This window comes from Pipistrellus hanaki, assembly GCF_964339955.1.
Source record: "Pipistrellus hanaki genome assembly, chromosome: 1".
NCBI lineage: Eukaryota > Metazoa > Chordata > Mammalia > Chiroptera > Vespertilionidae > Pipistrellus > Pipistrellus hanaki.
The window spans coordinates 60,175,839-60,197,572 of NC_140503.1; the positions used below are offsets into that span (position 1 = coordinate 60,175,839).

Below are 21,734 nucleotides of genomic sequence, written 5' to 3' on the forward strand. Positions count from 1 at the left end.
TAGTGTGAGACGCACTCCGTCTATGACTTGTCTAGAAAAAAAGGGCGAGGAGAGAAGAGAGGGGATTAGAGAGTGTGTGGGGTGCCAGGAGGGAGAAGAGGGGCCCACACTGACTGGGGAGCGGGCAGGGATCAGAGTGAGGCCGCTGAGAGAGCAGGCTTCTGCCTGTGACGGGGTTACCAAAGAATGGGCTGAAGAGACCCATGGACAAAGGAGCGGGAAGAGTGCTAGATACGTGTTCTCTCTTCTCATCCTCACTGCCTTCTCCTATCTCTCGTTTCCTATTAGAGAAACAGCGGTGCCCGGCCCCCTGGGCATAGAGGACATCTCGCCCAGCATGTCGCCAGAGGACAAGTCCTTCACCCGGATCACGCCCCGGGTGCCAGACCCCGCCAAGCGCGCGGACACGGGTGCTGGCGCTCCGCGCCGCAGCGACTCTCCGGAGATCCCCTTCCAGGCCTCGGCCGGTCCGTCCGACGGCGTCGACGCCTCCTCTCCGGGCAACAGCTTCGTAGGCCTCCGCGTTGTCGCCAAGTGGTCATCCAATGGCTATTTTTACTCTGGGAAAATCACACAAGATGTGGGAGCTGGGAAGTACAAGCTGCTCTTCGATGACGGGTACGAGTGCGACGTGTTGGGCAAAGACATTCTGCTGTGCGACCCCATCCCGCTGGACACGGAGGTGACGGCGCTCTCGGAGGACGAGTATTTCAGTGCAGGTAACGGAGGGAGCATCTGTGAGCGTCCCGCTCCGGGCCGGCCCTCCCGTCAGAAATTCCGGTCTTGCAACACTGGTTCGTTGCACCATTGGCTGTTTTGGTGATCTCTGTTGCTTATTTTTGAATAAAGATGTTATTTTGGAATAATTCTGTATCTACAGAAAATTTGCAAAGTACAGGGTACTGATAGTAGAGTTCCCATATATTTCTCACCCACTTTCTCAACTTTCTCTTAAGCTAGCATTTGTCAAAACTAAGAGCCAACCTTGGCTTATTACTATTAACTGAATTCCAGACTTCCTTTGGATTTTGCCAGCTTTCCCATGTCCCTCTCTGTTTGAGGGACCAGGCCAGGGTGGCCACCCCATTGCATCGGGTCCTTTGATCGCCTCGTGGTTTTTATGACCTTGACAGTTTTGAGGAGTTCTGGTCAGGTATTTTGTAGGCTATTCGGGTTTGGGTTTGTCTTATGTTTTTTCCTGATTAGATGGGAGTTTGGGTTTTTAAAAAGAGTGCTGCAGAGGTGCATTTCCCTTTTCACCACATCACCCGGGGCGGTGGGTGCGTGACCTCCGCGGGCCGTTCATGGTGCCTCGCCCTGCAGCTCTGGGATCAGGTGGTGTTTGCAGGGAAGTTAGTGCTTCTCCCTTTCCACCCTCCGTTCTTTCCTTTAAACTCACTGCCTGCCCCGCGGGAACCCAGTAGGCGGGTGTGGCAAACACATTGCGGTACCTTTGCTGAAGAAGGAGTTTTTAGTGCCTGCACACCCACCACCTGCACACCCACCACTTGCTTTCTGGTTTGGACAATGTGCCTTTTTATTTTCAAGTGGCCAGTCCCTGTACTGGTGATAGGGAGAGATTTATATTTGTTATGAGTTTCCTGTGCCAGTTCTTTGAATATATTACCTCTTTTCTGTGAACTGAGTTGGAGATACATGTTGTATGGAGTTTGTCATTTGAAATCATCCTTTCTAGGGATTTTTTTGGAACCTGAATTAGGATATAAGAGGCAAAAATGCCTCCCAATTGAAATCTCTCCAGACTCTGTGGTTGGCACTCCTGAGTAGTCGGTGTTTGCCCCTGTACTTCAGTGTGAAATGGGCCACTTCACCGTCGGGTTCTGGCTGACACTTAGCTCTGGTGGCCTCCGTTTGTAGCAGGGGTTGAGGTCTTTTTGACCTGTGACCTGTGGTTTGTGTCAGATGCAGTTGTTCTTCTTTCAGTGTAAAACCACTCTTGGACCCCACATTTGTGTCTGAGTGAATTACGGCATCAAGGGTGGGGACCTGTGTCCCATTACAGAGGCTGTTGGTGTCAGCACTGCTCTGCTTCTGGGTCTAGCTCTTTGTTGGCGTGAGGTAGATGGTTGGCCTTGGGCTTCTTTTTGCTTTTGAGGGAATCTTGGTGATTTATGTGGTGATGGAGATCTAAGCCAGGAGAGGAACGGGCAGGAGAGAGAGATTCTGTGGCGCACAGAGCGAGAGAACGGGCCTGTGTTCTCCTCTGTGTCGTTTTCCTTGGGGGCTCAGGGTCTGGGTTTCCTTTAGGCATTCATTCAAGCATAGGCTAACGAAGAGAACAAAGGGATCTTTCTGTTTGTGGGAATGAAAAACTTTATATTAATTCCCTGGTTTTATATATGCATTATGTGTGTGTATGTATAAGTTATTTATTGCTTGATAGAGGGGAAGGTGTATTATCTTTTTCATAGGATTGGAAATGGATCTTGCCAAAGATTGCACACTTAGTGGTAGCAGAATTGGGCCTGAGTGCAGGTCCCCTCAATTCTAGCCCCGTTTCCTTTATATCCCACATTGTGCTTTTCTAACTAACCTAAAGGCCTTACCTTTAAGTTCTGAATCAGAGCAAGAGCAGGACCGTAGATAATAGGGAAGTAAGATTAGGCAGGATTTATTTTTATCCTTTGTTTTATCTTTATTTTGATTTTGCTATACAGACATAAACACACAGACACATGCTCTCTCTTAGAATGTCATCGTTTACCTATAGCTTAAGAATTATTACTCAGCCTTGAAAGAAGCCAAGGATTAGTAGGCTATAATGTGATAATTAAGAAACCACAGGCCATTTCATTGCAAGAACCATTGAACCACCTACAGCCCATGAAGGTGGGCTTTAGGAAGATTTATTTATCCTCACCTGAGGACATGCTTTTCCATTAGAGAGAGAGAAGAAGGGAGAGGGGGAGAGAGAAACAATAATGTGAGAGAGAACCATCAATCTGTTGCCCCCTGCATGTGCCCTGACCGGGAATTGAACCCACCACCCTTTGGTGCTTGGGACGATGCTCCAACTAAACAAGCCTCACTCACCAGGGTTCCTTCTGCTGAGAGACTCCCACGTCCGATGTCAGGGTCCTAGCTGCGTGTACCCTGAGCGGTGGGGTTTGAGATTGACGCCTGGGGTTTGTTAGAGCGGGACTTCAGCCCACTGCGGGATCACCTGACTCCACACTTGGCCCGATCTGCAGAGCAGAGCCTTTGTGCGCGGCGCCGGGCAGCCTGAGCAGCAGCCAGCTTCTCTGTGTTCTCTCCAGGCGTGGTGAAGGGGCACCGGAAGGAGTCCGGGGAGCTGTACTACAGCATCGAGAAAGAGGGCCAGAGGAAGTGGTACAAGCGGATGGCTGTCATCCTGTCCTTGGAGCAAGGAAACAGGCTGCGGGAGCAGTACGGCCTCGGCCCGTACGAGGCGGTGACGCCCCTCACCAAGGCGGCAGACATCAGCCTCGGTGAGCGGTGCCTCTGGTCCTGTGTGGGAGGGCGGCTTCTGGAGCACTCAGCATCTCCACGGCTTCCTGTGCCCTGTGGCTGAGGGGATGGCGCGAGCTTGTCTTTATTTCCGTCCCAGGACCGAACGGTCAGTCCTCAGATTGTGCTGGCTCCCCAGGTCTGTTGGGGAACGAACACACACACACACACACACACACACACACACACGCACGCACGCACGCACGCACGCACGCACGCACGGCAGAGACGGGAGCAGGAAGTACGGAGGCCGTGAGAGGCCTGTGCCGTGGGAGGGGGTGGAAGGTCCGGGGTATCTAGGTCAGGCCTGCCCATCTGGTTGGAGTTCGGGGCTTGGAGAGAGAAGCTGACCGCCCCGGCTCTCCCGTCACAGACAATCTGGTGGAAGGGAAGCGGAAACGGCGCAGCAACGTCAGCTCGCCCGCCACCCACACGGCCTCCGGCGGCAGCAGCACGACCCCCACCCGGAAGGCCGCGGAGAGCCCGCGCGCCGCCACCGGAGCCGTCTCCGGCAAAAGGAAACTCATCCCGTCCGAAGAGGAACGGTCCCCTGCCAAGAGAGGCCGGAAGTCTGCCACTGTGAAACCCGGTGAGGCTCCCCGCCTCCCCCAGACCCGGCCCAGTGCCGTCCGCTGTGGGAGACGGGGCTTGGGGGCACCGGCTCCTCTTCCTGCCTCCTGGCTCCGACAGCTCCCTCCCCGCTCCCGTTTCCCAGCAGAGTGCAGGGGGTGGAGAGAGGCAGTCTCCATCGGAAACCTTAGTTGACTTCTCTGTAGGTTCTCGGAGGGAAAGGAGAAACACTGAGTTTTAAGCAGATTCAAAATACGTGAAATCCCAGCTGTTCAAAAAGGTGGAAATCAGTCTTCGATCTGATCTCTCCCTCCCCCGGCACCATCTTCTCCTCTGGAAACGCCTTCCTTCGCACCTCCAGGCCTCAGGCCTGCATCTCCCTCTCCCTGCTCTCCCTCAGACAACCCCTTTCCGTCCTTCCGCTTCTTATTATTAGAGTTCAACCCACTTTTTATTGACCGAGTCTCTGCCGTGAGGCCCCCTGTGGGCTGTGGGAGGCAGAGGGCCGGCTCAGCGCCTGCCCGGAGGGAGCCAGTCCGGCGGAGGAGGACGCTGCTGGGGCCACTGTCCGGCAGCCGGGCTCCCCTTTTCCTGTGCGTTTCCTGTGTCATCTCCTCTGCCGAGCTCAGGGCCTGTGGAGCGTGGACTCGTGCTTCATACACATTACCTCCCAGCATCCCTGTGAGCGACAGGTGCTGGAGTTCACCTTCCAGTTAGAGAATCTGAGGCACAGAAAAGTCTCCCAAGGTCACCAGAACCCAGACGCAGGCCAGCTGACTCCTGCGTGCTGTGTCACCCTGTTCCCTTCCGCTGGTTTTATTTTAGGGAGGCATGACCCGTCTGTCATCTTAGCCCCCTCATGAGCCTACGGTTCAGCCTCCGAGTCAGGTACTCGTTTCTTCTCGAGGATTCACTGGGTGCACTCGAGCACGGTGTCCGGGGTCCTGGACCGCTGGTCACTCCCTCCCCGGGTGTTGGAAACTGGCACAGTTGAAGCAGGCTGTTTGATGTGGCTCCATCAACGTGTAAAAACACATTTACTGCCAAGTACTCTATGCACCGTTTTGGTTGTAAAATATATAAGTAAGTTTGCTCTAGGTTGTGGGCCAAGGAATGAGTGGTCTTTGTGAAAAGTCCATCGGGACGTTGCCTGCCCGTCTGTCACGCCCTGGCCGTGGTGTGTCCATCGGTAACCCCGCCTCTGTCTCTCAGGAGCCGTGGGGGCAGGGGAGTTCGTGAGCCCCTGTGAGAGCGGAGACAACCTCGGGGAGCCCTCCGCCCTGGACGAGCACCGGGGGCCTCTGCCTCTCAACAAGACCTTGTTCCTGGGCTACGCCTTTCTCCTCACCATGGCCACCACCAGCGACAAGCTGGCCAGTCGCTCCAAGCTGCCCGATGGTCCTTCCGGAAGCAGCGAGGAAGAGGAAGGTAAGGCCCAGGGAGACCCGGGGCTGGGCCACGTGCACGGCCTTCGTCTCCCCTCTCTGTGCCTGGAGGTCCCAGCCCTCTGCAGCGCGGGCAGGACAGCTGGCAGCTGGGGTCTCGGTCAGGAAAAATTAATGTAACCCCGATTCTTGGTTTACAGACTATTTCCACAAAATTCTTCTTAGCAAGTGGTTTCTCACAACAATTCCTGGTAGGCGAATGGGAGATAGATCTTTTCATTTGTTTTACAGATGAGGAAACAAGCTTGGAGATTAAATAGCTGCTTTCTGTCCACGGTAATGGCAGATTTGGGACTAGAACCCAGTGTTCATTTTACCTATTACAGTCTCAGGACAGGTTTCTCAACCCCATCTGTGTTCTGGGGCAACTGCCAGAGAAAGCCCGCATTTGGGGGTGGGGGGGGGGTGGGGGGGGTAGAGGACGGGTTCATTCTCTTGAGGTCTGGGTAAGCCTGGAGCCATGGGGTGCCCAGGGCCCTGGGGGATTTCAGAGAAACTGCTTCTAGGCCTTTCAACTCCTCTACCTCTCTCCAACCCTAAACTAAATCTATACATCGGATTTCTGTGTTGTCTGTTACTTAGGGTTTGAGTGAAGGTTTCAGAGGGGAGAGGTAGAGTTATTTCAGCTGTCTGGGTGTGATCTAGGAGAGGGAATGAACAGATACAAATGTATACACACTTAGTAAAATAATTGGCGGCAGTATCCAAATGTACTGTGAAGCCTCAGGGTCCAGGTGGAATGATGTTTTTTACAAGGTTCACGTCCTGGCTGATGCTGAGTCTTACAGAAGGGCACCACGTCAGGGAGCCGGTGACACGAGCACCGCTGCAGGTGACGCTGGCCTTTCAGGTGTGGTGCCTCATTCCTCACCAGCCAGCCGGCCCTTGGCAGCTGCAGCGCGTGGGGCTCTGCGGGGGACGTGGGAGGGTGGTCAGGGAGCTGCAGGTAAGGTTCATGCTCCCTGGGAGGTGCTTAGCCAGAGTCGTCAGGGGAGAGGCTGCAGGGTGTGGAGTTTGAAGGTTAAGTGTACACCAGGCCTCGTCTCAGACAGGAGTCAGGTAGGTACCATGGAGATAAGGTGTGTGAGGACTTTCCTAGCCAAGAAGGCGGTTTTACTTTGATCTAAGCCATTCGGAGTCCCTTGAGGATTCTGGAAAGAGGTTTGCCATGGCATCACGTGTTTGTGGTCTTGCTTTCTTTTGCTTTCACACTATTACTGGACTCGTCTTTATTCTCCAACTCACTCCTCAGCCCTTCCTGGACCAGGACTCACAGGCAGTTTTGTAGATGTGTTGTTTGTTGGATTATCATGGCTCAGAAAGCTAGTTTTGGTATGAATTGCAGACTGTCCAATTCTATTCGCTCTTGCTGGCACAGCAAATGTTTTAATCCCACCCTGTAACCATGAGTGAGGAGAGGGAGGCCTCGTGTAAATGAGGATGAATTTGGACAGTTTTTTAGGGATCTCATGGAAATCGTGGTCATGGTGAAAATGTCTGCTCTATGTTGGTCTTTCTCCCTGGACATTCTCCCAACTGTACCAAAATCCTAGATCTTTTTGGCATAACAGAATGTTTAGAGGTTCCTCAATCTCAAGAAGCCTACAGACACTTGCACTAAAACAACCCTCTGTAGCTTTCAAGAAACTATGTGATATGTTTTGCAGATAAATGGGAATCTCTTTGATGCCAGGAGCTCAGTAAAACATTTGAATTTAACTTGACATTTATTAAATATTTAAGAACATTGAATCCTGTCTTGGTAGGTGGCATACCATTGGGGACCCATCAGCCACAGGGAGTGACTCTGGAGTTGGTTTTATTTAGTATCCTTGTCCTTGATTTAAATGAGGGGATTAAAAACCTATTCATTTTAGCCTCTGGTTGGATAGGGTCACTTAAATCCAAACGAATTCAGAAACAGAAAAATGGACTGCCTAGTCCTAGGTAATATTTGATCACACAAATGCAAGGAAATACAAGTGGTAATTAAATAGGTCAAGGCTAGAAACAGTGCCGGAGTAAGCAGACATAAGACATTGTCTTGAGAAAAGTAAAGGACCTCGGCAGGGACTCAGCACTGGAGTGGTTGGCACTGAAAACTGGGACATGATACATTCAGATGGGGCAAAGGATACGGTCCTCCTTTTGGAACATCCAGTTTGCTTTTGTTTTGAGAAAAATGTGGAGAATGCTGCATCAAGAACAGAGCAATAAAAGTGAATAGGCTGGCCAGTCAGACCTACGCAAGGTGCAGAGGCCGGAGTTGGGGCAGCAGCATGGCCGGGGGAGCCCCGGCAGGCGGGCGGCACCCGAGGGCCGGGAGCCGCCGCTGCAGGTCTGCTGGGGAGGGGAAGGTCCTGGCGTTGAACTTTCTGCATTTGGTTGGGTTTTTATTTGTGATAAGTATGTTGGCACTTAATTTCACAGAACCCCTAATTAACTAAAATTTCAAATGTCTTTTTTTTTTTTTTTAATGTGTTATTTATATATGAGAGGAGCAGATGACAAGGAAACAAGCTCAAATTAGATATTTGGTCAAAAGAAGCGATTTCTAATCGCCTAGGGTCATTACAGCTTCAGCCTCATCTCTCATAACTCCTTCTTCACCCTCAAGACTGTAGAGCAGACATTGATGTTCAGTGTCCTGAGGTACTTCAAGATCATCAAAGGTAGATAGTTAAAAAAAAATAGGTTGAACAGGATTTTCAGCTAATCTTCACTTAATCTGTTAAATTTTAAAAACCCCAGTTTGAGCATTCTGGTTTATCAGTGTTTTAATGTACAAGGGGTAAAAAAGCAGCTGAGGGGAGAATTTGAAAAGTGCTAGTCGCTTACTCTCCACAGAAGGCAGAATTAGAGGCAGTGGGCTCAGTTTGAAGGAGACATGGGGTGGACGTGAGGAAGAGCTTCCTGAGGGTGAAGTTCCTCACCGGAATCGATCCTGTGGGAAGTGATTGTGTCCATCCCCACGAGCAGACTGATGACTCAGTCTTAGTGCAGAAATGCTTGGTGTTTGCAGGCCTGGGACCTACCTCCGTTCTCATCTTCCCTGCCCCTCCTGCTGTCCCTTGGCAGCACTTTGTGGCCTCAGGACAGATCTTCCTGAGCCCCAGGGAAGCCCTTGAGCGTCTTTGGGATCTAGTGTCTGGACATAGCTGGGGAGGCAGAGGGGGCAGTAAGAAGCAGGCATAAAGTAGCAAATAAACCAACTACTAGTAATTGTTATCTTGATTGTCTTTCTTTTTTTATATAGAATTTTTAGAAATCCCTCCTTTCAACAAGCAGTACACAGAATCCCAGCTTCGAGCCGGAGCTGGCTATATCCTCGAAGACTTCAATGAAGCCCAGGTGAGGAGTTTCTTTGTGAAGCTTCCGGGCGCAGTGATGGAGCCACCGCTGTGCTGAGGGAGGCCCCAGAGGGAAGTACCCGGAGATTTCAGGAACGGGGAACGGCCAAAGGTGGTTGTATGAAATAGAGTTTTTACTGTGTCCGAGGAAGAGAAGTTAGTGTCTTGGGTTAATCTGCTGGGACAAAGCAGATTAAAATTTGTGTTTAATAGAAATCCTTGTTACAATGTTTGATTCTTTGCCTAAAATGCTGGATGCACGGAGTTCGGTTGTCCTTCAGGATTTAGGCCCCCAGAAAGCTGCAGGAGGCGAGGAGGGCCACTTGGGCCTTTCAGTGAGGAGGTCTTGGGCAGGAGGACAGGCTCAGTCATCATTTGGGTTCTTGAACAATAAGGGATACAGGGGGCTGACCTGCCACACAGTGGAAAACCTACGTGTAACCAGGCAAGGCCTCACCCTGGATCCCAACAGCACAGGTTTGAACTGCGTGGGTCAATTGAACAAATCTGTACGTGGGCCCAGGCCACTCAAACCCTTGTTGTTCAAGGGCAGCTGTGTCTGGGTGTTTGGATCTGTTCTCCGTGACATGGACTGTTGGGGGGCGTTGCACAGACATCTCCAAACCCATCAGTTCTGCTCCTTTTCTTCCAGTGTAACACGGCTTACCAGTGTCTCCTAATAGCGGATCAGCATTGCCGAACCCGGAAGTACTTTCTGTGCCTTGCCAGTGGGATTCCTTGTGTGTCTCATGTCTGGGTCCATGACAGTTGCCATGCCAACCAGCTCCAGAATTACCGCAATTATCTGCTGCCAGCTGGGTACAGCCTTGAGGAGCAGAAAATTCTGGATTGGTGAGTATTTAAGGGTCCACCTAAAATGTGGAAAAGAAGACAGCAGCTTCGGGAGGACAAGAATCTAGAGAGTAAATATTTCTAGAAACTGGAATGATCACATGATAAGTTACAGACTTTGAATATGTTTGAGATTACTTAAGCAGTTCACCTAGTTTACTTCCTTAGGGTATAGTAGTTAGGGACCATTTGAAAATGTGCGAGCAGCCGAAACCAGTTTGGCTCAGTGGTAGAGCATCGGTCTGCGGACTGAAGGGTCCCAGGTTCAATTCCGGTCAAGGGCATGTACATTGGTTGCGGGCACATCCGCAGTAGGGGGTGTGCAAGAGGCAGCTGGTCGATGTGTCTCTCTCATCGACGTTTCTAGCTCTCTATCTCTCTCCCTTCCTCCTCTCGGTAAAATATCAATAAAATATATATTTTTTTTAAAAGAAAAGAAAATGTCCGAGCATTTCCATATCAGTTCAGTATTCTCAACCTATAAGGTTAGGGGACTAAGTTTTAAGTAAGGCATTTAAAAATGTAGGCTTAGGTCTTAGCTAGTTTGGCTCAGAGGATAGAGCATTGGCCTGCAAACTGAAGGGTCCTGGGTTTGATTCTGGTCCAGGGCACATGCCCAGGTTGCGTGCTCATTCCCCAGTAGGGGGAGTGCAGGAGGCAGCCAATTAATGACTTTGTTTCATCATTGATGTTTCTCTTTCTCTCTCCTCCCTTCCTTTCTGAAAATCAATAAAATTAAAAGAAAAAAGAAATAAAGAAAAGAAGTAGAAAGAAAAGAAGTAGGCTTAGGAGTATGGTTTGGCTTATTCTCGGGCCCAGGACAGCCATGGAAATGGAAGGGGTGGATTAGAAGACCACAGTCCCAGAGAATACACATCGTTCACAGAGAGGGAAGGAGTGTGGTGCCCAAATGCAGGGGTTTCCAAAGCATCCAGATGTGCCCCAGTCCCTTCGTAGAAGGGCTGCTGTTGATACTGTCTGTCATGCGAAGGTTCCTTCCAATTCCAAGGTGCCGTGTCTCTGCCTCCTTCATAGGCAACCCCGGGAAAACCCCTTCCAGAACCTGAAGGTCCTCCTGGTTTCAGACCAACAGCAGAACTTCCTGGAGCTCTGGTCCGAGATCCTCATGACCGGGGGGGCAGCCTCTGTGAAGCAGCACCATTCAAGTGCCCACAACAAAGGTACCTGGGAAGAATGTGTGGGGTTACTGCTCCAGGGGTGTCCTTAGACCCAGAGCAATTAGCCCGTGGTCTGTCTCAGTCCTGATGATAAACACGGAAAGGGTTAATCTAAGAGAGGAAAAGTACCGCCTTCAAGGTGAGAGCCAACATGAGGGAAGCACTGGGCTGTTTACGCTTCGCTTGGTGTCCAGTGGTTCATTTGCTAAACATTTCTGTAAAGTCCGCGTTTGGGGGTGGTGATCGGTAGCATGCTGTTTGACATAAAGGGTTTAGCTTGGGCAGAGTGGGATGTGCTGGCTAGAAGGCACATCTGGCTTTTTAATGGAAGGTTAAATCGAGTCTCCTTTCCTTGTTCACCTTCCCTGCTTCCCGCAGACATTGCTTTAGGGGTGTTTGACGTGGTGGTGACGGACCCCTCGTGCCCGGCCTCGGTGCTGAAGTGTGCTGAAGCATTGCAGCTGCCGGTGGTGTCACAGGAGTGGGTGATCCAGTGCCTCATTGTTGGGGAGAAAATTGGATTCAAGCAGCATCCAAAATACCAACACGATTATGTTTCTCACTAAGGATACTTGGTCTTATCGGTTTTATTCCTTGCTGTTGTGGAGACTGTGTTTTAACAAGGTTTTAAATGTGTCTTGTGTGTAATTGGACTCTCTGCATGGATCTTGTATATAGTTTTATTTGCTGGACTTTTATGATAAAATAAATGTTGAATCTCTTTGGTTGTAGTAACTGGGATTTCTTCATCCACTTCTTTGAGCTAAATCTCAGAAGCAGCAGTAAGACAAACGGTACCTTCTCTGTGGTTTTCAATAGGCTTGTTCACGGTAGGAGGACAGCCAGGCAAGGAGAATAGCAAGGAGTGACTTTTAAAGTGTTCTGTGGCCTCACTGTCAAAAGGTAATCCTGGGATATCTAAAATTCAATATATCTAAAAAAATAAATTTTACCGTAGGCCCAGGTTAATAGCTGTGCCAAAAGTCGAGTGAAATTCAGCATAGTCCGTGTTTCCTGGCAGTTAAAAACCTGTCTTCATAGTGTGGAAATCACTACACTGACCTGTGGGTTCTGTGTCCTCAGAGCTAACAGGCAAGAGGACCAGTTGCTGTGAACGAGCAGTGGCTTTCTATAGGGATAAACACGAGAAACAGTGACAGCACCTGGAAACACTACAGGTACTAGTCACAGGCACTAACTTCATTACTCTCCTCACAGATGCTGGAAGTTGTTCCTTCCCTGCCCGTAGCATCATCCCTGTTGATATCTTCGATCTGTAAAACGGGTCAAAAGTATTTTTCCTGCCAAATAGTAAACATTTTAGGTTTTGTGGGCCATTTCATGTATCACAGCTACTCACCTTTGCCATGACCGCATGAAAGCAACCACAGACGCTGGGTAAATGAATGAAGAGTGGCTGGGTAACAGTAAAGCTTTATTTATAAAAACGGGCGCAGGCGATGTTGGTTAGCCCTGCTCGGGGGCAGCAGTGGAAGAGGTCGTCTTTAGCTGACTGCAGGGAGTAAGGGTGGTACAGTATGTGGTAGATGAAGAGATGAGGACCAGATTGAGTGGTCACAAACTGAAGCCAGAATATTGAATTCTTTTTCGTTTAAAGGAAATTATTCGATTAATATTCATTTTCATTCACACTGATATAAATATTAGTGGTTACTAGTGATGGTTGGGATCCTAAAATGGGATAATTCTAATGTTCAGTATGTGCAATCTAACAATTTGACCTCATTTTTTTTAAGGAACTTTTTTCTTTGTTAAACAATACTTTAAATACATTGTCAATAGCTAGATTTGTCCTTTTACCAGTTTGAAATAATTGGAAATGATTGGTAAAATTCTTCAGGTTCAGTTTTGAAAATCCTTCAGGATGGAACATTCTCAGTGTCCATTTCTGGAGGCGGAAAAAGGATCTGGGCGGGAGGGGCAGCCTAGCGTCCCTGGTGCCTTCCTTGCTCGGTGGTAACATCCAGCAGCTGACCTATTTATAATATAACCTCTTTTTCACACTGGCCACAAAATATTTCCCTTTCTCATCTGTGATTACTGCTTGTATTTCTTGCAGCTTGAACAGTACCTAGGCTCATAGTAGGTGCTCAATAAATGAACTTATCTGACAGGTGTCCTCAATGGAGTGGATCTTGCACGGTCAGCAGAGTTGATGCCACATGTCCTCCTTGGTGGGCAAGTTCAGAACTCCCCTAAAGGGGGGCAGACCTTCCACATGGGAACAGGGAAGGATCTGTACCCAGGAATGTTCTGTAATCGCTTCTAGGGCGAAAGGTGGAGCCATCTCACTAGTTTGCAGGTGTTCGGTGAGTGGCTAGAGAATGGAATATTGGCTTTGAGTCTTCTGTTAAAGGCGGAACGCAATGGGGATAGATTTGTTATTTTAGTTTGTGAAATAGAAATGTTCACATCCCGAAACTAGAAAAAAAGGAGAAAGAAAAAAACACACCTCATCAAACATGCTTTGCTAAGATTTTCTTCACAGAAATATGAATCAAGGCAACTTGTGATTTAGATAATATCATCTGAAAACTCACAGTTTCTCTGACTCCTGCTAAAATCGCTTAGGAAAATGTGTTTGACATTTCAGAGATAGAGAGGAGAATAAAGTGCTTTTTAAAATGGGGCAGACCTGAGAGGCCAACAACTACTGCATCTCAGTATTAGACTTAAGAAGTTTAGAGTTAGCAGGGGCAATTCTCTGCTTGCACTGACATGGAAGCTGCATGGCTAGTTAATGCCAGCACTGGAACTGAGTCCGTGCTGTTTGCCAGCTTGGCAATACACAACCCGGCCAAGAACTTAACCCGGCTCAGCCTAGGAGTGCAGTCATTTACTATGGTGATGACTCTCTCCGGGAAATACCCATTAAAATTATTAAAGATGATCAGACACAGCCCTATGTCTCTCTGAGCCTTAGTTTCCTTGCTTATAAAATGACGATATTTGGATTAGAATCAGGGGTGGGGAGCCTTTTTTCTGCCAAGGGCCATTTGGATATTTATATTATCCTAAGCCATACAAAATTGTCAGCTTAAAAATTAGCCTGCTATCTTCGGCCAAACATTTATCTCACTTCTACTGCCTTGGCAGGGCCAGACCCAATGATCGTGTGGGCCTTATATGGCCCCCAGGCCAGACTTCCCCACCCCAGGTTGGTTAGGCAATGGCTAGAGCCTGCTTCCAGCTTTGGAATTCTACAACTTGTTTTATAAAAGCCACACATACACAGTCACTGAGCTCCCCGGGGTGGGTCCTACCTGCCCAGAGTTCCTCCAGCCTGGGTGTAATATTTGTTATAATCTAGTCGTAACAGTAGTTGAGCCAAATCCGAGTTGATCTGATGATTGCGGACACTGGAGAGAATCTTGAATAGGAGTGAAGACTGGCGGCTAAAGCCCTGCAGAGAGAAGGACTCGGGTTGCCATTCCTCTGGACCCACCAACTCAATGTGGAGAGGGGACGGGCTGCTCCTTGGAAAAAGCTCAGAATCCTCCAGCACCACCCTGCCTTCCCACATCCCCTTTCTCTTAGCTCCTGAAATGGCTTCTTATGCTGAGTCCACAGCACGCAGGCCTTCCTGTGGAAGCCTCTCATTCTCAGCAGGAATCTAGTAGCCAACTTCAAATTAACGTGTGGTGTCCTGGGTTGTGGAGAGCCGGTGTGTTTTTGTTACGGGAGACGAGTATGATCTCAGTGAGGCAGAGGGTCAGGTTAGGAAGTGAGGAGCTGGGCCAGGAGAGGGAGAGCAAAGCCGATGCGTATCGGTGGCCTGAATACACTCTCCAGGGCTGAACTGTTTTTGAATGCCGAGGCGGCACAAAACTATCTGCTTCAAAATCCACCAGTAACGCTTTAAATTTGTGTATTTGTACCTTGTCTATTTCTCTGTGTGTGTGTATGGGGGATGCTTTGTTGCCTCAGAGGAAAGACATGGTTCCCCGCTGGCAAAGCCACCTCTCGCCTTCGGCCAGGCCACTCACCTTCACCAGGATGCGGAGCTGGGCGGCCCCACGCTCATCCAGCGGGCCCAGGTTCTGACTGACCAGCGAGCAGAAGCTGTGGCAGAGATCCAGAATTTCATTCAGGCAGTGGAACACCTACACAGCAAACAAGGTGGCATCAGGGGGAAGATCTGTGACATTAAAAATTTTGGAAAATCTAAGAACTAACTTATATTCTCACGCTCCCACATCTGACCTTGGCCTGTGCAAGTCCTGCCAACTCCTCCAAACGCAACACGTGCAAAACAAGCCCCCTCCTGGCAGAGGCGCTCGTGTTCTCTGAGTCGCCCGCACAGAACCTCCCGCCAGCCAGCCGGACCCTCCGGGCACGCTCCATGGACCGCCCCTCCGCCTTGAGCTGTGCTTTCAGTGCTGCTCCCTGTGCTGGGACACTCCCCTCCCAGGCCCCTCCCCAGTGGAGCACTTCCTGCCCCCGGTAGCCTTTAGTGACCCAGTTCTCTCCTCTATCTTCCTGTACTATGCAGTTCGTGTTTGTTCAGCCCACAATGTTGTTACTGCTCTGTGTATGTGTGTGTGTGTGTATGTCCTGTTTCTCCAACTAGATTGTGAGCTCCTTCCGGGCAGAGCCATGACTTATACCTCTGTATCCCCAGTGCCTTGCATACAGTAAGCACTCAATAAATATTTAGTGATGACTACCTGCTCTGAGACTCTGCTTTTCCCTGAGGATGCACTCATGCCACACAAAGACAGTATTCCTGTCACCGTGGTTCTTGGTGGCTTTCCATTCACAGGACCCTTTGGAGTGGTATTTATATGACTCTCTCTCCCTTAGTGTGCAAAAGCAATCCCAAACCAGACACAGAAGAGTGTGCAGTGCTTGTGCTGTGGCACAGCGGGGGAGTGACCCTTAGCTCACGCCAGAGATAAAGGGTAACCCTTACAGGATAACCTACAAAGGGTCATCGCAATCTTTTTTTTATTTTTTTATCCTGGAATTAGGATCAGCTTGTGAGCTTTAGAAAAATATTTGTACTGCCTGTCCGGCGTGGCTCAGTGGTTGAGCGTCGACCTATGAACCAGGCGATCACACTGATTCCCAGTCGGGGCACATGCCCTGGTTGTAGACTCAATCCTCGGGAGGCAGGGGGCGGGGAGCGAGTGCAGGAAGCAGCCCACCACTGATTCTCATCACTGATGTTTCTCTCTCTCTCCCTTCCTCTCTGAAATCAAGAAAAATATATTTTAAAAATAAATACTGGTACCGGGGTCCCACTCCAGGGACTCTAATTTAAGTGCTCTGGGCCCTCATTTTTTCAAGCTCCCAGATGATTCCCATGTGGATCCAAAGTTGAGAATAACTACCTTGAAGGAGACATACATATACATATGTATGTGTATGTACATATACACACACACACACACGGAGAGGGAGACACTCACTACTCCAGTTGACTGTGAAAACAACTTTCTAACACTGATCCTTCTCCAAGAGACTTCTAGCCTCGGCCCAGTGGCTCAGTTGGTTAGAGCATCGTCCTGACATACCAAGGTTGCAGGTTCAAGCCCTGGTCAAGAATCAGCCAGGGAATGCATAAATAAGTGGGACAACAAATCAGTGTTCCACCTCTCTCTCTCCTTCTCCCCCTCTCTAAAAAGAAGTCAATACTAAAAAAGTAAATTCTATATGCTTTTCGTTGGTCTTTCTGTGGTGTCAGAAAGTTTTTTTTTTTAATTTCTTGAAATTCTTCCTTCTGAGTGTTAAACCCATATTTTGTCATCTATATATAGCTGCTCACCACATCCTCTGATATATTTCAGAGATGCAAAGACATTTAAGTTCCCTTTTAACATTCCGTTTCATTTCGCTTTATAAGTTGTTAAAAATGGAGGGTAAATAATTAATTAATGATAATTTCATATCCTGGCAACTCAAAATGGCTAAGGAAACAGTCAAGCAAGAAGCAGTCTGAGAAAACTAATCAGTCCTACTTACAGGTTTCAACAAGATGAAGGACTGGGCCAGCAAATTGCTCAGGAAGTGGTCGTGAGCCAATTGGATGCTTTCGAAGTCTCGGGTAGAATTGATTTGATGAAGTAGCTGTGAGAACTGAGACTCCAGCACATCTACCTGGCAGACAGTTACACAAATAACATAGCAGCTTGCATATTCTGTGCACTCAAGGACGTTAAGACACAAGTTCTTTCCCGCCCTCATCGTTCTCCATCTAAGCCACTCTGAGGCTGACCAAAGACACCCTGAGAGACTAGCCTTGTGGAAAGTTATTTGCTTAATTCTTCAGCCTCCAGTCTTGGCAGATTCCCATCGACCGCCTGCCCCAGCCCAAGCCCCTCCTGCCACACCCCTCCACTGACTGACTTGGTTATGTCTTTCAGGATTCCAGAAGTCACAGCAAACTAAAGCTAAGGGCCAGGGCAACAATAACTACTGCACTGTTGATAAGGATCCTAACCCCCCTTTTTCCTTCATTTATTTTCACTTTCCTCAAAAACGCCCCCAAGAAACATGCCTATTGATGAAACTGTAAATTTTCTCAAACCCCCGTGTTTCACAAAACTCCTGCCAACGTCCTGGACTTCTCTTTGCACCCCTTCCTTCCACTCCCCCGTCAGCGCAGACCTGGAGGTAATACTGAAGGTTATCCACCAGGAACGCCATGTGGTTCCTCAGGCGCCACTTGACGGCGTCCGTCTGGTTGGATTTGAGGTGCTTGCGCTGCATCTGCAGGGCCCAGCAGTGCTGCAGCTCCGCCTGCACCCGGCGCACGCTCAGCAAGTACTTGAAGACAACGTTGTACCTGGGGCAGAAACACCAGGCTATGCAAGATAAAAACCTCACCCCCCTCCATACCATACGCCCAGCACTTTGTCCACCCGCCCCTCCCCAAAAAGACAAGAAGGAATAAGAATGGAGATGGGGACAAATAAAATGATTTGGTGGACAATAACACTCTCAGCTGCACAACACAACAAAACGACTGCCAGTAATATTTTGAATAAAAAGACAAATCTCAAAAGATTACATAGTCTTGGAGGATCCAAGATGGCTGCTAGGGTAGACATCTAACCGCAGCAGCACACAACAATTTCAATGGAATACAACTAAAATGTAGAGTGGACATCGCCCAGAGCTACAGGTAGTCGACTGACTGAAAATTCTACAACAAGAAGGAAAGAGAAAACCAGAAGGAAAATCAGAGGAGCTGAAAAAAAGCCTAAGGTACGGAGACATGCTGCGCGCTCGCACGCACGCGCGCGGAGAGGTCATAGCCGGAGAGGAGGAGAGGGCTGGGTGCTGCCTGGCGTTCCCTAGCAGGAAGGAAATAAAACCCCCAGCCTGGGCTGAACCCCCAAACTGGCAGCGCTGAGCCCCAGTTATGGGGACCCAGGCTCCGGCAGGGGGAGACGGGGCTGTGAGGCGGGATCCCAGACGAGCAGCGAAAAGCAGGGCCCCTGGAGTCGCGAGCACATTGCGCGCAGAGGACTGAATGTTGACTCTGATGCTGGATTACCCTAACCGGAAGAAACAAAGCCTCCAGCGGCGCTGAGCCTCAGTCCGGACTGCTCTGAACCCCAGTTCTGGGCCAATCCCTGGGGACCCAGGATCAAGTAGAGGGAGACGGGGCTGTGAGGCGGAGTCCTGGGAGAGCGGCGAAAGGCCCCTGGAGTCACGCACATTGCTTGCAAGGGAAGGAATGTTGACTCTGATGCGGGATTGCCCTGGAGGGAAGGAAACAGGAGCCCCGGCCGTATTGGGCCCCAGTTTCGACTGCTCTGAACCCCAGTCCTGGACCAGACCCTGGGGACCCAGGCTCAGGCAGGGGGAGACGGGGCTGTGAGGCGGAATCCCAGGGGAGTGGCGAAAAGCGGAGCCCCCAGAGTCGCGCGCACTGAGCGCAGAGGACAGTCTGTTGACTCTGATCCTAGACTCCCCTAGTGGGAGAGAGAAAGAAAGCTCCAGACTGGAGGAACGCGACGGGGAGCAGGAGCCCCTGCCGGACACCGGCCAGCCGGGCGCCAGCAAGGAGCCGGGCAACGGGGCCCCCGGGGGGGGGGGGGGTGCCCCTGAGCCTTCGACCGCTGAGCGCGGGCAACGAAGCCAAGGCCGTGGGCTGCTTCCTGGGTGGCACCGACCCCGGCAACAGGCTGAAGCAGCGCAGGAGCCTGCGGAGAACAAAGGGGTGCCACAGGCCAACCTGCTGAGCTCCCAGGACAAGGAGGAAGAAACCAAAGAAGTTCTCAATGTGAAGAAATCAAGTGAGAGCAAATGATAGTAAAATTACTTAAGAAAGAATACAAAGAAGATCTTGAAAAAATCAAAGACTAAGTCAGAACTCAACTCACCAGCCAACATTGCAACATAAATGTGTTTTAAAAAAAAAAGAAAAAAAGGACAGAATGTTGGAACAGTGGCAGCCAGGCCTGGAGTGGCCAGGCACAAGACAGTGGCAACCGGGCCCAGAGCAGCAACGGCCAGGCCCCAGAGCAGCAGCAGCCAGAACCAGAGCAACAACAGCCAGCACTGGAGCAGCCAGACCTGGGGCAGTGGCAGCCAGGCCTGAGGCGGAGGCGGCCAAGCCCAGGGTGGCCAGTCCAGGAACACCCAGACCCGGAGTGGCCGGGCCCGGAGAAGCCGGGCCCAGAGCAGCCGGGTTAGGAGCAACCAGGCCCAGAACAGCAGTAGCCAAGCCCGGAGCCTCCAGGCCGGGAGCAGCCAGACTCGGAGCGGCCGGGCCCGGGGCAGCAGGGCCCAGAGCAGCCGGGTTGGGTGTGGCCAGGCCCGGAGCAGCGGCTGCCAGGCTGGGAGCGGCCAGGCCCGGAGCAGCCGGGTCTGGTGCGGCCAGGCCTGGAGCAGTGGCTGCCAGGCTGGGAGCGGCCAGGCCCGGAGCGGCCGGGCCCGAGCAGCTGGGCCCAGAACAGCCGGGTCGGGTGCAGCCAGGCCCAGAGCAAAAGCAGCCAAGTCCAGAGCAACTAGGTCGGGAGCGGCAGTGACCAGACCCGTAGCAGCTGGTTGTGGAACGAACCAGAGCAACAGAGGCCAGGCCCGGAGCAGCCAGGCCCGGAACAGCTCGCTCCTCGCCTGCCCGGGCCCCACGGCTGCCTCTCAGACATGGCTGGAAACTTTTGCGGGAACTTGAGGGTCTGCTGAATCAAGTGATGAAGGCTTAGATCTGGATGTGTTGAGTTAGTATAGGGCTGGGGTGTTGATCTGTGAGTGCCTTGGGTGGGGCCTGGATGAGGCTGGTTGACCTATTTGGAAATGTCTTTTGTGTGAAGTGTATCATTGGGCATGTGGAGGTATTATTGATAAGAGAAAATGCTAAGTAACTGATTTACTATCTGAAAAGGGATTTACTATCAGGGAAAGGGAGGGAGGAAGAGACTGAACATAAACTGTGCACCTATGGATGAGGACAATGGGGGATGGGGATGGGGCGGAGGGTGGGGTGGGAACCTGGTGGAGGGGGGAAGAAATGAGGAACCTTTGTAATAATATGAACAATAAAGATTGATTTAAAAAAAAAAAAAATGAAGGAATGGAAAAAAATTTTCCATGCAAATGGAAAAGAGAAAAAAAAAAGCTGGTGTAGCAATACTCATATCTGACAAAATAGACTTAAAAGCATCATGCTAAGTGAAATAAGCAGGTCAAAAAAAGATAAATATCATATGATCCACTCATTTGTGGAATATGAATAGATGAACAAAAACAGAAGGGAAGGATGGGGAGAGGGGAATATTCTAGAACATAATGGAAGTAATCCTATTATTTGCAGATTTTTAATATTTCCTACAACTTTTGTGATATACTATGCAAGTACAGTTTTGGTAATATTACTATACTTAAAATCCTTTTATTCTTGAAACATTAATGCTTATTGCATGTCATATTATTATATGTAAAATCGTTTTTCTTGAAAAACTGGTGTTTATTGCATGTAACATATTTAAAATCACTTTTCTTGAAGATATTGTTTATTGCATGTAACATTATTATATTTAAGATAATTTTTCTTTTTTTAAAAAAAATAATTAATTATGGTATCACATAATTGTCCTCATCCCTCCATTCCCATCCCAAAACCCTCCCCACGTATGCCTCACCCTCCTGTTGTTCATGGCCACTGGTTAGGCTTATATGCAAAGATCATTTTTCTTAAAAAATTAAAGTTTATTGCATGTAACATTATAAAAAAAAAAAAGATTACATAGTCTTATACCCTTTCTTATAGTTTTTAAAACAACTAAATAGAAAAATGTCTTTACTGGAGAATCCAAGATGGCTGCACAGGTAAACACCTAGCCACAGCCGCACACAACAATTTCAATAAAATACAACTAAAATATAAAATGGACATTACCCAGAACTACAGGAAAGTCGACTGACTGCAAATTCTACAACGAGAAGCAAGTAGAAAACCAGAAGGAAGCACGGAGGAGCTGTAAAAGCCTAAGGTATGGAGACACGCGGCGCGCGGAGAGGACGGAGCCAGAGAGGAGGGAGGCTGAGTGCCTGGCTGGCGTTCCCTAGCAGGAAGGAGATAAAAGCTCCGACTGTGCTGTGCCCCAGTTTCGACTGCTCTGAACCCCAGTTCTGGGCCAGACCCCGGGGACCCAGGCTCATCCAGAGGGAGCTGGGCTGTAAGGCGGAACCCCGGGGGAGTGGCGAAAGGAGGTCCCGGAGGCACGCACATTGTGTGCAGAGAAGGGACGGTTGGCTGTGCCGCAGGATTGCCCCGGGAAGGAAACAGGGGCTCCAAACTGCTCTGAACACCACCTCCAACTCCACTTCCAACTGAACTGAACCCCAATACCGGGCTCATTGGGGGAGAGCATAGA

The 21,734-nt window shown here is 49.8% G+C and overlaps 2 protein-coding genes across 8 annotated transcripts in view; one reads left to right on the forward strand and one right to left on the reverse strand.

Moving 5' to 3' along the window:
* TP53BP1 (tumor protein p53 binding protein 1) overlaps positions 1–11,605 on the forward strand; it is a 100,894-nt gene extending 89,289 nt beyond the window's left edge. For all 7 annotated transcript variants that reach the window (XM_084902684.1, XM_084902679.1, XM_084902682.1 and 4 more), the window contains 8 exons: positions 289–719; positions 3,279–3,470; positions 3,863–4,078; positions 5,272–5,487; positions 8,761–8,855; positions 9,507–9,706; positions 10,742–10,887; positions 11,263–11,605. In XM_084902684.1, coding sequence (XP_084758810.1) covers positions 289–719; positions 3,279–3,470; positions 3,863–4,078; positions 5,272–5,487; positions 8,761–8,855; positions 9,507–9,706; positions 10,742–10,887; positions 11,263–11,450 — 1,684 coding nt within the window. In that variant the 3' untranslated portion in view covers positions 11,451–11,605. The remainder of the gene's footprint in view (positions 1–288; positions 720–3,278; positions 3,471–3,862; positions 4,079–5,271; positions 5,488–8,760; positions 8,856–9,506; positions 9,707–10,741; positions 10,888–11,262) is intronic.
* A 701-nt stretch (positions 11,606–12,306) lies between these two features.
* The window catches only part of TUBGCP4 (tubulin gamma complex component 4), a 34,322-nt gene continuing 24,894 nt past the window's right edge, over positions 12,307–21,734 (reverse strand). The window contains exons 14-18 of the mRNA XM_084903229.1: positions 17,515–17,692; positions 16,870–17,004; positions 14,892–15,008; positions 14,169–14,308; positions 12,307–13,326 (exon numbers count right to left, since the gene is read on the reverse strand). Coding sequence (XP_084759355.1) covers positions 13,314–13,326; positions 14,169–14,308; positions 14,892–15,008; positions 16,870–17,004; positions 17,515–17,692 — 583 coding nt within the window. The 3' untranslated portion in view covers positions 12,307–13,313. The remainder of the gene's footprint in view (positions 13,327–14,168; positions 14,309–14,891; positions 15,009–16,869; positions 17,005–17,514; positions 17,693–21,734) is intronic.